General features: G+C 46.0%; 2 protein-coding genes across 2 annotated transcripts in view; one reads left to right on the top strand and one right to left on the bottom strand.

The window, feature by feature from the left end:
• Window positions 1–7,242, bottom strand: part of LOC135499828 (Krueppel-like factor 6) — a 64,012-nt gene extending 56,770 nt beyond the window's left edge. The window contains exon 1 of the mRNA XM_064790792.1: window positions 6,989–7,242. Within this exon, the coding sequence (XP_064646862.1) occupies window positions 6,989–7,093 (105 nt within the window). The 5' untranslated portion in view covers window positions 7,094–7,242. The remainder of the gene's footprint in view (window positions 1–6,988) is intronic.
• Window positions 7,243–9,362: 2,120 nt separating this feature from the next.
• LOC135499453 (uncharacterized) lies at window positions 9,363–14,774 on the top strand. The gene has a single exon (XM_064790197.1). It carries the CDS (start codon window positions 9,363–9,365, stop codon window positions 14,772–14,774), a length of 5,412 nt encoding a protein of 1,803 aa, XP_064646267.1.
• The last annotated feature ends 1,193 nt before the right edge of the window (window positions 14,775–15,967 follow it).

The following is a 15,967-nucleotide window of genomic DNA, read 5'->3' as shown; positions in this document are numbered from 1 at the left end:
GTGAAACATTTCTGAGTGGCTGGCGAACATGATTTCCCCAATTTGATGCTGCCCATCCTGCAGTATAAGGCAAAGGTAGAAGAATCAGCTTGTGAAAAAATATCATAAATATTCATGGGAAATATGAACCAGTACCAGTAACACCAGTATCAAATATAATGGGCCCATTATTTTCTGCAGTAATGTTGCACTCTACCTGGCAAACAGCAATGAGGTACATGTACATGTAGAACCCTTATACACCTTTTGCACCTGGTATAAGCTGTGGACTAGTGCATAAAGCATCCCTAGGTTTTTGCCTCAAGTGTTGGACGAGTAAGGGTTAATGCGTGGGAGTGGAAACTGTACATACCCAGCATGTTCTGCACACAGATCAATACATTCTTGTTGTATGAGTGGAGATTACTTGGAATGACTTTTGAAGTTTTTACAGTCATACTCTCAAGTAATGTACACACCACGCTGTGTGGATTATACCTGGACTGCTTTTCAGGTTATTTCAGTCATGGTCTCAAGTTACATCCCATACTGTCTGAAGCATTTGCTTGTCACAGGCAGCATTTGTGCTGAAGGACCAGTGAGTGGTAGTGAGACAACCGGAAGTCACTCAAACTCTATCTTTATAACAGGCAGGCTTGGAGATCGTAAAAGGGACTTTGCCATCCCAGAGTCTTGTGTGTCAAGATGTTGCTGGAATGATTCTCCGTCCCTCAGGCGCAGTATCACAGCCTCGTGAGTCAAGATGTGTTTGGCGCTGCAAACCAACACGTCCATCCGACCTCACAAGTCAACCTGTCGCGACCAGGGGTCTTGACCCCATTCTTGCTTTGGAAATTGCCATTCCAAGAGGCCTTGAGTCCCCCACAGGCCATGTAACACTGCCTCAAGTATGCACAAACCCCTTACTAAGTATGTCAAGCTATTTGTTGCATTTAAGGATTGTTGATAGGTCTGACCAATGTGAACTATCTAAAGTATTTCGCTGGAGTCTCCAGATATCCGAGCAATGAGTGGGGAATTTCTAGCATTTTGATTCTCCCCTTATTTGCTGATGAGGAGAATCCAAGCCAATGACAGGTATACACTCGCCTCCTGCACAATTGACTTCTTCAAGCACGGGCCTATAGGGCCTATATATGGACTTCCTTCATGTCCAACTAGCGGTATACAAATTAGAACAATTGGCTGATTGTGTTGACTTATTACCAAATCACCAGGAAATTAGCCAAGGAAACGGGTGGCCTACATTTATTTCCTGCTCATTCAGTTGGTTGTCAGAGAGATTTATGTGTGTAAAGGCTTGCCAATAACATGTCCAGCTGAAAATTAGGGCAGATTCTGGTCTGAATGGAAGGTTGACAAAAACAAAAGTTGGAGGGAAATCATGATTATGAATAGGACAACATCACCATTTCTCATTCAAGTCCAATTCAATCAATATGTTGGCAGGAACTCCGGTTTCCTCCTACGGAAAATCCTCTTACTCTTGGTTACTTCATGCTGTCACTTGTCAGGTCACTTTTACACTACATTTATTCTCTACGTTTGTACCTCAGTTAAAGTTGTCATGGAGGGGGACGTGGCCTGAGAAAGTAGGCCGAAACTGTTTAGTTTGAAAAGTCATATCTCATCCATCACTTCAACATCCAAGCAGGCCTACTTGCACGAAAATAAGTCAACAACTTTGACATTTAAAAAGTTTCAACTTTTCATAAAGAATCACTTTATTACATAAACACCGATCTTAAGAAAGATATCAACAGTAACTTTTTAAGTGCAGCAGGCCTAAAAGTAGAATATGCATTTTGCCACTTCAATTATAAACTTCAAAATGCAGACTTGAGGGAGAGTGCAGTGGCATAGTGGATAGTGTTCAATTGTGATCAAGAGGTCTTGGGTTCGTAATCAGGCCAGTGCCCCTCTTTATACTCTCAAATGGGCCAAGTGCAGTGCCGTATGTGTGCTGCTTGGTTTCTTCAGAGTGCCGGGTTTCTGGATTACGCCGAGGAATGAATGAAAAGCACTTTGAGACTGTAGCGCTTAATCTAAGAGTTTTACGTCTCATTTCATTTTCATTCATCACTGGTTACCAAACTAACATAGCAGGCAGAACCCTGATCAAGACCAAGGACACTAAGGACAACAACCCACTTATCACAGCAATAAACTAATTAAATCCAGATCAAACCCAGGTTAGTGGGGAAAGAATTTACTATCAAATATGCAAGACCTAGAATTGGCCAATTAGGTTGAGAAAGCTGATATATTTCATTGAGAAATGACCAAAATTTTGCTAATTTTGCCAGCTCCATCAGGTTAACTGGACGCTATGTAAATAGTTGTAGTTCCACATGCGGTGATTGGCCTTGTCAGGGTCAAGTTCAAGGTCGTAGCTGTTGTGATTCCGTACACTGACGTCGGATTCTAACCACTGATGAAATGTCTTAAAAGTTTCCGCCCTGAAGAGAAAACTTTGCTTCACTACAAAAAATGGCTGGACTGTGAACTGCGGCTCGAAACCTGGCTTGCAATATGGAGTTACTCTTTTGGTGCAAGTCCATGTGCAAGTCACTTCACCAAACTATCAGTATGGATTTACTGAATGTACCTTGTATGATGCAGGACTACACAGTGTCAGATGGCAAGAACTGTATCTGAGAATGGGGCTCCTGAGGTGGGGGCTCCACTGAATCTCATTAATACAGGACAAAGTTTGCCCAATAAAAAAGAGCAAATTTGACCACTTTTCGTTTTGTGAAAAAGTTCTCACTTTACAGCGAGTACGGAGGAAAGTGCCTTGCCCAAGGAACATTGCATCGTGAATAAAACTTGAACCAGCAATGACAGGACAGAAAAGTCAAACCACATTGCCTATAATTATTGAACTCTGACCAACATGAACAAATACATGATTTATCGTCTGATACAACAGGCTTATTGGAGGGATCACCCACGCATAACAAAACTAGGCCAGGTGAAGTAACTCTGAGATTTGAAAACACATGTTCAACTGGAAAATATTTTGTTAATGAATCATCAAATTACGCAATATATAAAATCTGATTGCACTGACAAAATCCCATCCATTTCCTCTGCCCTGAGAACACACAAACCTGAGGACAGTCACACTCATAATTGTGGGCAGATCTCAAACTATCACGGTGTCATTTAAACCACTTTAGAAAGGCTCTTTATTATATCATAAAGCAAAATGTTGGTTATAAATAGAGACTTATTTTGTGTTCGTCAATATTATTGTCAAAAGCCTGTGTGATAAATGTCAAGTTTTTGGGCAGGACTCCTAGTAGGTCGCTACACATGGTCAATCTCTCATTCGGCAGACCATGTACAAATCATTTACAAAGAACGTGATTATGTATTTGATGTTTCGAAATCCAGTTTTGAAATCCATTTGTCCATGTCTTATTATTAAAGATATCTAATCATGCGATCAACAGTTTATATAACTTTTTTTCAACTTATAACTGCGATGTTTTGGGTGTCAACTTTAAACTGACGACATGATTGATATTCTGGCACCAATCACAGAAGAGAGCAAGATTGGCCGCATGATTCATCGACTAATTGTTCAAGTAACAATATCAATATTTTGGGTGTTGTCAAAATTTGAGCGGACCTCGCCACAACACTCACTGTTTGCCATTTTGGCTATTTTGGCTATTTTACTTGTGGGGTCCAAGCATTTCTTCGTGGGCTCACCCGTACTGGATATCAGGGTAATTCGGATGCTCCCCTCCTTGATCTCTTGCTGACCTTTTCCATTTTGTGGTATGATTCAGCCCCCCCCCGTGTTTTCCAAATGCTTTAGGCCTACTCTCTTGTCCTCAGGATGAGAAGTCAGTGTGATATTTTCAGAAATCATGATATGGTGAAATATTGACAGTAGTTCCTTCCCCACAATCGGATTAGGTTAACAGGATTTACGAACAGATAATCGCAGGTTAAACATATAGACCTGGTTAGCTTATGATATGGGGGATGGAGGCGGACACTTGAGAATGCTGACATTGAAAATACAATCAATATGAAAGATCAATAAAATATACGATATACAGGGTGTCCCAAAAAGAACAGGATTTGACAAAATAGGGAGTTGAACCTCCGAAGTGGACAGCCGCACTGCAATGATACTATATCAAAGATCCCTCTGGCTCCCCACTCAATTTTAAAGGGGGCATATAGGCAAGAGCAGGGCCATCTTCAGGTGACAGTAAGGACACTGGGTCGAGTTTGATTCAAAACTAAAGACATTCCTGGCACAAGCGTTAATACTTTCAAAGTACTATATATTGGAGAGACCCCGAATATAACTTCCTGATGAGATTTTCTACCCCAGTATGAACTGCACCAACAGAACTAAGTAGAGCAGGGGGCAAAGCTTATACACCAGGGTCATTCACATGCTCCTCAACCTTGCACTTCACTGAGCGTCACTGACCTCTATGTACAGGATGTACAAAGTGGAACCTCAGAATTAGACTGCAAGGGTGGCCTGAATCTGCAATATAAATATCCCCCAAAACACTGATTTTATTGCAAGGTTTTCACATTCTCCCCAGACCTACATAAACATCGGGCATTTTCAATATCCATATAAGGCCTAGTACTAGTAGTTGGTAAATTTCAATCAATTTTAACATCTGTCTCCTCTGATAGAGCATACAGGCCTATAATAGATGAGACTGAACACATCGATTAGTTCTGGTAAATAGCATTGTGAATTCATTAACCCCTTCAGGACAACAGCAGGAAACCTTTCAGGGCAATTTTGCTTGTGACATTGCAGAGCAAAACGGCTGAGGTTGTTCGTTTGGATTTGAATCGAAGACATCTTATTATTTACAACCTGTTGGATCACATGACCTGTGGAAACGAGGGCAAAATCTCTTTTGTCACCTGATTTCCACACTGAACTTGTCACGCAGAAAGCCTTACTATTGCCTCACAGCTGACATCCTAATTTTTATAAACAGCATGCTCGAAGCAGGAAATAAGCCAGTTATATAAACATGCACTTGAGACTGTGGTATATCAGAAAAGCAGGATAACAATGATTGACATGGTCACACGTACATGTATGGTGCAATCATGTCCGCATGTCTATTTTAGTGTTTATACTGTGCAGAAGTACCATGCCTTGCTGCATAAGACAATATAAATTGCATGTACACTACAGTTCACAAGTAAACTCTCGAAACGTTGCATACAAATGATGCTCACCAAGGCTCATTGTAAGCCTGCAGCAAGATATGGGTGGAAAGAACTATTTCAAAGATTTTCATGGAAATGCAGAAGGGCAACTTGTTGAAACTATGCTGCAAATATTTGTCAAGCCATAACTAATTTTGATATTCTTGGTATTTCATGTGATACATGTGATAGGGGGCACTGTGGGCAGATCAGAATGAATCATTTACATCTGTCGAATGATTATTACCATAATGTATGCCATCTAAAGCCTTATTAGGAATGACATGGTACTTATTGGAGACAACGTACTACAATACTGGTCATAAGTATGGGTTACTGAGAAGGGGCATATAAATGGTTAAGTGTAATGTAAAGAATTCATGACAAAATCTCTTGGAACTTGGATAACTTTACCACAGATGACCTAATGCACTGACAGCTGTTAAAACATGCTGCCCACACAATGACACTGTTTATTGAGCATTCCAGGACCTATTGGACTGACTTCGTGTCCAGGCCTAGGTGGGGTAATCACTGATGACCAGAGACCATCCCCTTGATCAATTCAATGACCACAATGAAATCTTAATCGGTAAGGGCACAATTAAAGACAGGATTGGTTATGTGTTGTGACAAGATCAGCTGAAGAACATGACAGAATAAATCAGGCTGAAGAAGATCGATGTGCACAAGGGACTGAACAAACGCTGACTTATGGGTGAATGCAAGCAACCAAAGAACCAGGTTCAGTAGGCTACTTGTGCTAGCATATTGTGAACCGCTCTGTCAAAATGAGGCTATCATGAATGAAGTGAATGGCCAAACCATCATAGCAGGCAATTAGCATAAACAAGCACATGAGATGCCCTTATCTACATCATCAGGAAATTGGTCGACAGTTACTGTAATTGGTCACATTAAAGTATATACAGCAGTAGAACCTCTCTATTAAGGACACCCTTAGGACTGACAAATGCTGTCCTTAATAGGGAGGGGTCCTGATTAGAGAGGTCGAATTCAATGGAAACAACCAATTTGGGACCAAAACTACTGTCCTTAATAGAGAGGTGTCCGCTAAGGGAGGTTCCACTGTATAGCTAGTCAGCCACAATGACATGCTTTGGGCACTACAAAAGAGTAAATGCCTCTCTCCACATACGGATATTACACTGAATGTCATTGTCACACATAAGGCCTGCAAATTTATCATTTAATGCTGCATGGTCACAATAAATAGACTTGTGCATGATATGCAGCATGAAATTCTCATGTGGATATAGCCCCCCCCCCGCCCCCCAATAGCAGGACTCCAGAGAAGAAAATTGAGGGAGCAGATAAGGCAAATGTATGTTATGGGGACTAGCATTGTAACAGCTACCTCCGACTGGTTCTGGTCTGAAGTTACTTCTAATACAGACAGGCTATGGATGCATTATACTTAGGAATGTTACTTTTGACAAGTACTGTACTGATGAGTTTGTGCAATGCAACACATGAGGAAAATTTACTTTGGACCTTAAGACTATGTACAACACCGATACAGTGATAAGGCAACTAAGTTGTCTGCTGTCAAACTCCTGTCAGCTTAGAGCACCACTGTAAATCTATTTATAGATCAATCAGACAGGACGCAGACTTTTGCAGTATACGACCAAACTAAACACCGGAATGAAAAACTTAAAACTGCAAAAGAAAATTGAGACAAATGCGGTCGGGAATAGGTAAAAACATCAAAGGAACACTAAGAGGAGATTGTCAAAAAAGCGTCTGCTTTTACCTGTTGCCAATGGTCTTCTAAGGATGGCTGGGCCGAGAAGTAGCCGGTATCATGCACTACTTGTAACTCCCGAAAGATATTCCCTGAAGGTAATATATCCGCCATATCTGCTGCTAGCCTAAAGCTACGGGTCCTACTATCCTGCGTGAGTTATCCTGGGGTCATACAGCGTCCTACAACAGAGCACCGGGGGATTTTAGCAGACGATGAAAACTCGAACGGGCACCGACCAGCAAACCTCTCTTGCCGGTAAAGATGGCTTAACAGGCTAATGCATTTTACACACGAGGTCTATTGGCCAATCAGCAGCGCAGTTTTTGTTAGGCATAACATTAACATTCCCAATGAGCTCGAACCGAACATTAGCTCTTGGTTGGTCGCGTGTGTATGCAGTAGGGAGTAGATGTTCGACTATCATTCAAGAATTTCTCGGATTTCCTTGCGGCGTGGAAAGAAACTAGTCATCCATGGGGAACTTGGTAACGACCGATTCGGTCTGGTTGTGACTGTTGTGGAACAGCCCATGTCCGAGTCGGTCTGGTTGGGACCGTCTCGACTCTGTCGCCGTGTCCGAAAGACGTTGGAGCAGCCAGGTTTGGTCTGGTTGTGACTCTCTCCGCACACTTTCAACTTGTTGGCAATGCAGTGACATAACGTAGGCCTATCTGTGACAGCTAGGTGGTGAACTGTCGTTTGTGTGGCCTGGTCGGGATGTCTTTTATCAGATAGGCCAGGTGTCCACATTGTCTCTGTGAACTGTCTTCTCTGTGGTAACGCGTCGAGGTGTCGCACACTCAGGTAGGCCAGGTTGTAACCTGATTGTCACAATAACAGTCAAAATCTGAAGATCGAAGACATACATCATGATTGTCTTCTATGCAGCAGGGTCGAGCTGTTGTGTCAGATCTACATTGCACGATTCTCGGATAAGACGGAGAATTCGATCGACCATGTTCGTATAGGCCTATTGAGTGTTGACTGGTTCAATATATCAGATCCTACTGCTGACTTTGAGCTAGTAATCTGTGGGTCACTGGTTCAATATATCAGATCCTACTGCTGACTTTGAGCTGGTAATCTGTGGGTCAGTCTCCGGTTATGTAGTGATGAAGCAAAATACAATTTGTCGAGTGTGAGATTTAGGACTTGTTAACGTAGTTGGGTACTGGTGAGATTCGAACCAGCGCAAAAAGACCCGTAGCGTCGCCCACCGCCCCCACCCCCGTGCTGAATATGTACCGGCTACCGCTCTCTCTATTCCAACTGTGCTTCGGTAGCTCAGTGGTCTGAGGCGCTGACCCGATTGGTTTTTCTTTTTGCGCTGGTTCGAATCCTACCTGAGACACGTAATTTTATTCTAGGAACAAATCTGAAACTTCCACGCTCGTCACGTCATGAGCACATTGAACTGCTGAACTGCGAGAAAAGACAAATGACCTGCCGAAGGTCACCGATGGCCAAACGATTCCTTCTTTGTAACCCTGGAAAGCACATCTACTTTGACACTTGTACCTTCCCACAAATGCAATGAATATATTTGTACATGTGGAGTTTATCTATGAATTTCAACAAATCTTAATTCATTGTACCAGTCTGTCCAGTACGGACTGTAATTTCTTGTTGGCCTTTATTTGGTACATCCTGTATATTCAGTTCATCCCGCAGTTGCACATTGGCCTGGATGTCCTTATCAGCTGATTCCAGGAAAAGCACGTTTTCGCCATATTCTAAAACAAAGACGACATCACGTCTATTTTCATCACGCTAAATTCCAAGTTTACGGCTGTAGTACGCCTTTTTCTCCACTATCTGTGGTAGTCACTTTTCACCCTGGAAACTAACGTTCTGTAAGTGTTTATAATGATTATGTGTCTTTCTGTATTTTGGTCGCTACAAGACTTTGTAGTTGTAGGGCTAGCGATGCCGAGTTCCTCCTGGACACTGCTATTGTTTGTTTACGTGTAAAATTAGCTGTCTCACTTGGAGTCTCTAATTCTTGTATGTTGGGCCACGTTGTGCTTAATCTTCAGCACTGTTCGATGATATGTCGTCTAAGGCCATGTCTCATCTGTGTGTTGTATATAAAAGGTGTCTTTAGCGGAGTTTAATTAGGCTACGGGTCATGTCAAATTTTCTATTACTGAAGGTAGTTCGTCTAGCTTAGGACAGGCGGCAACACCGTCTAGTCACATTCATCGTCTTTGTCTTTAGACTTATGAGTGTTGTCTCTTGTATCTTTTCAGTTTACCGAATCGTTTATGAATTATGAACCTGTATTTTCAATAAACTATATTCGAAGTCAAAGAAGAGTTTTCGTCGAGTGACTGATCCACATAGTAAAAGAACGTTATTGTACTCATCAAGAACAGTAACGATGGAAGGGGACCAGCTTCTACTCCTGGCTGAGGCCATGACGTTGCAGTTGGAGCAGAGACTAGACGAGGTCACACGGGAAATCACGCTACTGGAGGCCAACCTAACAAGACCTACATCAAGTTCGACAACTCCTGCTGTTCGACCTACCCCGACTCCGAGACGCCGTCAGTCGACCGGGCCGTTACCTACGCCTAGGCTGGAGCCGCCGCCGCGGCCTACCCCGAGGCCTAGAACACCGCCAGCGATGAGGCCTGTGTCGCCTCCACCCACGTTTAACACTGGGCCGCAGTTTATCTCGACCCCCAGTCAGCCGCTAGCAAGTTTGCCAGTGCCATGTCAGCGTACATCGGCTCTCGGGGCTAGCCAGATGATTGTCGCCGCACCTAGTGCGATTCAATCACCGATGCACTTGGTGCAGGAACTCAAAAAACCTAGTGTGGACATTGAAAAGTTTAGCGGGGACCCAACCCGCTATACTCAGTTTTGCCGACAATTTAACGCGAGAATTGTCAAAAATTCGGAGTCGCACGACGAGTGCATGAGCTTTCTGCTGCAGTTTACATCCGGGGAAGCCCGTGATGTAGCCCAGGGTTACGCTCACCTTGACTCTAAGATCGGGTTTGATGCGGCCATCAAGGAGTTCCAGAGGAGGTACGGCGACCCTCGACATGTCGCGCACAGCTACGTCAGGAAAGCTCTTGAGTGGCCTGTCATCAGGGCCGATGATCCGCTTGAATTGGACCGATTCGGCATCTTCCTTCGCGAGTGCCAGTATGCCGTCCAGGTAGTCAATGCGCTAGGAGTACTCGAGTACTCTGAGAACCTAAAACGTCTAGTGGGAAAACTACCGGTCAGGATGCATGATCGTTGGAGGACGCTAGCAGACGTTGTTCAAGAAAAGGGACAAGTCGCCACCTTTAGCTTGCTGGTTGATTTCGTCATAAAGGAAGCCAGGAAGATGACAGACCCTGTCTTCGGTAAGGCAGCCATGCAGCCGCAAGTCGCACCGAAACCTACGCCAGACACGCCAAGGCCTACTCCGCGGCCAAGAGAGAGGTTTAGAACAATCATGAACACGGGGACTAATCGAAACTCTGGCAATGCTCAACCAGGTACCGACGCCAATCAGCGCAAATGTTCGTTGTGTCCGGACCAGCCTCCCCATCGATTGGGGCGTTGTAAGAAGTTCTTGGATAAGACGGTCAAGGATAGAAGACAGTGCGTTAGAGACTTGAAACTATGTTTCAACTGCATGAGGCCATCTCATCAAGTTCGTGAGTGTCAAACATTGGCACGTTGTCGTGAGAATGGTTGTGGGGCAGCCCATCACACTCTGCTGCACGAGAACCAGGGAGACAGAGCCGTTGGAGGATCGACAGTAGCTAATACTGGCCGCAGTCCTAACCCCGTAGGATCTAGGTCATACTTCCAACTCCTGCCCGTGTATGTGTATGCCAATGGTCGCTCACTCCCCACTGTCGCTCTACTAGACTCTGCGAGCCAGATCACCATCATACGGTCTTCTTTAGCCAGGGAGTTGGGCCTAAAGGGTAAAGCTAGAGACTTGACTATAAACACCGTGGAGGGTTCCGCGGTTAGACGAAGCCGGTCGGTTTCCTTCCAGCTAAAGTCTCAAGATTTGGCCGTCAACTCGACGCTGTATGTCAGTGAAGCCCAGTCCATGGACTTGCCGTCTTTCCAGTGCGCCACCCAAGACTTTGACCAGAGTTGGGGACATTGTCACAACCTCCCCCTCCCGCGGCATATCAAGCCATCACAGGTTGAAATCCTAATCGGTATGGACCAGCCCGAGGCACACATACAGCTAGAGATCCGAAGAGGCCGAGAGAATCAACCCATAGCCGTCCGTACCTGCCTTGGTTGGACCCTCATGGGGGTGGGCGCCTGTCACGAAGACGCCGACAATGCTTGTGTCAACAACCTGACTGTCAACGACGCAACGCTGCATCAAATGATGGAAAGGTTCTGGTCCACTGAGTCCTTTGGTGTGAGCCACAGCTTTCTTCGTCCTACCTCGTCGGAAGACAAGAGATCCGAGAAAATCTTGAAAGATACCATCTCGATGATAGACGGGCGGTACCAAGTGGGAATGCTGTGGAGAGAAGCCGACTCTGCCCTGCCGAACAACCTGCCGCTGGCACAACGCCGTTACGACCATCTTCTGAAACGCTTTCAGAAAGACCCGGAGTTTGCCGAGCTGTACCAAGGGACGGTAAACGACTACGTCGATAAGGGATACGCGCGCAAGCTACCACCTGATGAAGCTAAGACAACATCCAAGAGAACTTGGTATCTTCCTCATCACGGGGTTGTTAACCCCCACAAGCCCGGCCGTGTTCGTGTCGTGTTCGATGCAGCAGCCTCCTTTCGAAATGCCTCACTGAATGGAGCCCTGATGACTGGCCCAGACCTACTGAACAGTCTCCTCGGTGTCCTGCAGAGATTCCGAATGTACGACACAGCCCTAGCTGCAGATGTTGAGGCAATGTTCATGAGGGTGAGGGTTACCTCGGACGACGCTGACTCACTGCGGTTCCTCTACAAGCGCAACCTGGAAGACGAAGGACCACCTGATGTCTATCGCATGGAGTCACATATCTTCGGAGCCAGCTGCTCGCCTGCTTGTGCAAACTTCGCATTGAAGCAAACTGCCAAAGACAATGTCGCTTTCTTTAGCCAAGAAGCGATTCAAGCCATCGAGAATGACTTCTACATGGATGACTTCATCAAGTCGATAGAGGGCGTCCCTCCTGCCGTGCTGCTAACCCAAGAGCTGGTAGAGTTAGCCGCCAAGGGAGGATTTAGACTCCATAAATGGGTGTCTAATGCGAGGGAAGTCCTAGCCGCGCTAAACGTTACCGAGACAGCCGTACAGGAGCTTGACTTCGACCAGGCCGACATCCCAAGCCAGAGAACTCTAGGAATGCGATGGAACATCCAAGAAGACACGTTCACCTTCAGCTGTCAACCGAAGGACACACCATTGACTAAGCGAGGACTCGTCAGCACCATGTGTTCAGTCTTCGACCCATGTGGCTTCATCTCGCCGTTCATCGCTCGAGCCAAGTTTATGGTACAAGACCTCTGGCGTGAACACCTAGACTGGGACCAGCCCTTGCCCGACCACCTGCATCAGAAATGGTTAGCCTGGCTGTCCGAATTAGAGCATCTGAAGGCCGTCCAGATTCCAAGACATCATCTCGACTTCACCTCCCAAGTGAAGCACATCGAGATTCACGTATTCGGTGACGCGTCAGAAGCCGGCTTTGGTGCAGTTGCCTATCTCCGTTACGAGACGCCTAAGGGCGATATCCGCTGCTCCTTCCTTGCCTCAAAGACCCGTGTGGCGCCGTTGAAGGTTTTGACGATTCCAAGACTGGAATTGCAAGGAGCTGTCTTAGCTGCACGCCTGGGAGTCATGCTGGAGGCAGAACTGAAGGTCAAGGTCGTTAGAAGAATCCACTGGTCAGACTCCGAGGTTGTCCTCAAGTACCTGCAAAACGACACCAAAAGATTTCGTCCTTTCATCGCGAACCGGGTAGCTGAAATCGTGGATCTCACCGACCGAGATTTATGGCGTCACGTACCCACGGACCAGAATCCAGCCGATCTTTGCACTAGAGGGCTACAGATATCGTCCTTCAAAGAAGATGCCGGCTGCTTATGGTTTCACGGACCCCAGTTCCTGAAGCTCACCAAGGACTGTTGGCCTGCCACCAATCTTGGCTCAACATGTCTCGATTTGTCCGATCCTGAGCTGAGAACCACGGTGCACAACCTTACGGCAGCGACCGGGCCTAGTGACGACAATGCAAATGACGACGCAGTAGATGTTGGTCAGCCAGGTCCAAATCAGATACCTGAGGTCAAACCTCCAGCAACCTTTAACCTGGAGTCCATCCTCAACCCCGGGGATGTCTCATCTTGGTCTCGATTGGTCAAGAAGTCAGCATGGATACAGCGAGCAGTCCAGAACTTCACATCAGCCGTGTCCAGGCTGGGTCATAAAGCCAAGCGGGATCCCAACTTGACCGCAGAGGAGCTTGAGGCAGCCACGCTGTTCTGGGTACGCATCGCCCAACGAGAAGTGTTTACTGAAGAGTTGGAGTGTCTTCAAAGAGAGCAGCCAGTCGGTCAGAAAAGTCGTCTCGTCAACCTAGGACCGTTCTACGATGAAGCCAGCCGTTGTCTGAGAGTTGGTGGTCGACTGCGTAAGGCCTCGATTCCAGAAGATGCCAAGTTCCAGCTGATACTCCCAACGCGACATCCCGTCACTCACCTGATCGCCAAACAGACTCATCGCCATCTTGCCCACTGTGGTCAAGAACACCTGGTTGCAGAGTTGAGGCAGAAATACTGGCCAGTACGGGCCAGGGAAGCAGCTAAGCGAGCAATCCGAGATTGTCTGCTCTGCGAGCTCCAGAAAGCTAAGCCGTGCATCCCGAGGATGGCTGATCTACCAGCACCTCGCTTGCAGGCCACCGCCGGTCCGTTTGCTTACTGCGGTGTCGACTATTGGGGGCCCATGATGGTGAAAGAGAGAAGAAGCACCGTCAAAAGATGGGGGTGTCTTTTTACCTGTTTGTCTACTCGCGCCCTGCATCTGGAACTTGCGGACAGCTTAGAAACTGACGACTTCCTGCTGTGCCTGCGCAACTTCATCGGTCGGCGCGGCCATCCCAAAGAGATGTTTAGCGACAACGGGACTAACTTTAAGGGTGCAGACGCTGAATTGGTCCGCTGTCTCCAAGACCTCAACCAGAATAAGATTCTGGGCAGCCTCTCGCCGCAAGGTATAACGTGGCACTTCAACCCGCCCTCAGCTCCACACTTCGGAGGAGCCTGGGAAAGACTAGTCCAGTCAGTCAAGACCGCGCTGAAAGCCACAATGAAGAATACGCTAGTCTCCGACTCCGTGCTACGAACAGCGCTGATCGAAGTGGAAGGAGTCCTCAATAGCCGACCCCTTACCCACTGCAGTCCCGACCCAGACGATTACACTGCTTTGACGCCAAATCATTTTCTGATTGGCCGTGCTGACAACAAGATTTCTCCCGTCGTCTGCCAGGACAAAGAAATCAACAGTCGTCGTCGTTGGCGCCAATGCCAAGTAATCGCGGATCGTGTGTGTCGTCGCTGGAAATCGGAATATCTACCGAAGCTTACGCAGAGACATCGTTGGCTAACCGATCCTGTCAAGACCGTCTCCGAGGGAGATCTCGTGATGCTAATGGAGGACAACCTGCCACGCGGAAAATGGGAACTAGGACGCATCATTGCCTTGTACCCAGGAGACGATGGGAAGGTTCGTGCGGTTGACGTCAAGACTCCGAGGAACGTCTTTCGACGACCAGTCACCAAGATCTGTATCCTGGAGGAGAACGTTTAATCTCGTGTGTGGGTGTGCTTCGGATGTGATGTGCTGGTAACCTCTCCATCCAGGTATAACCTTGCGTGTTGCGGATCGCCTGCATTGCGATATATTGTCCGCTCCTTCTCAACATCGGATGAATTGTTCACATCTCTGTCCTGACCTGAGTTCATTGCAATTCACTCTGCTACTAGCCAACTTCATTATTTTACTCTCAAAGTAATTTGGGTTTCTTTCCTTCTCTGGGTAAACCTAAAGCTTCGTTTAGGGTGTTTATGCTTACAGCTTAGTACAGAGTAATTTCAGTGGGTCAGTCTGGACAGAGTTGTGCCATCGTGTAGTGTGATGGATTTTATTGTGTTTAGCTCGGGTTTAGAGCTTATCGGTAAATCTTTATAATCGAGATTTCTGAGCAGGAATGAACATTCGCTTTCTAGGATATTAATACGCTTGTTTTCGTAGTGACAGTGTGTGTATTCATTATATTGACTCTATGGACTTGTCTGCTGAAACAATTACTGTGAACTCTTCAGGTGCTGTTGTGTCTTGCCTGTCGTCAGACTGATTTGTGTGTTTCTCAAGACTTTGAGAATTTTTAGACTTAAGTATTATTTTGCAAGTTTTCCTGTGACACAACCCAGTGTCTTTTGGGGTCACGCCTGCACTGATATATGAAGGTTCAGATTTCTTGGTAATGGTGATCGTTTCATTGTATCGAGTTTGGCTATGTCTTCGGTTGGTTGTGTACTTGGATTTTATTGGGGAGCATCCCGTGGTTACCAGACTCCGTCAGGGGGGTGGGTATGTCCAGTACGGACTGTAATTTCTTGTTGGCCTTTATTTGGTACATCCTGTATATTCAGTTCATCCCGCAGTTGCACATTGGCCTGGATGTCCTTATCAGCTGATTCCAGGAAAAGCACGTTTTCGCCATATTCTAAAACAAAGACGACATCACGTCTATTTTCATCACGCTAAATTCCAAGTTTACGGCTGTAGTACGCCTTTTTCTCCACTATCTGTGGTAGTCACTTTTCACCCAGGAAACTAACGTTCTGTAAGTGTTTATAATGATTATGTGTCTTTCTGTATTTTGGTCGCTACAAGACTTTGTAGTTGTAGGGCTAGCGATGCCGAGTTCCTCCTGGACACTGCTATTGTTTGTTTACGTGTAAAATTAGCTGTCTCACTTGGAGTCTCTAATTCTTGTA

The sequence above is a fragment of the Lineus longissimus genome, chromosome 15 (genome assembly GCF_910592395.1).
Source record: "Lineus longissimus chromosome 15, tnLinLong1.2, whole genome shotgun sequence".
NCBI classification, from domain to species: domain Eukaryota; kingdom Metazoa; phylum Nemertea; class Pilidiophora; order Heteronemertea; family Lineidae; genus Lineus; species Lineus longissimus.
This window is presented reverse-complemented; position numbering and strand designations above follow the sequence as displayed.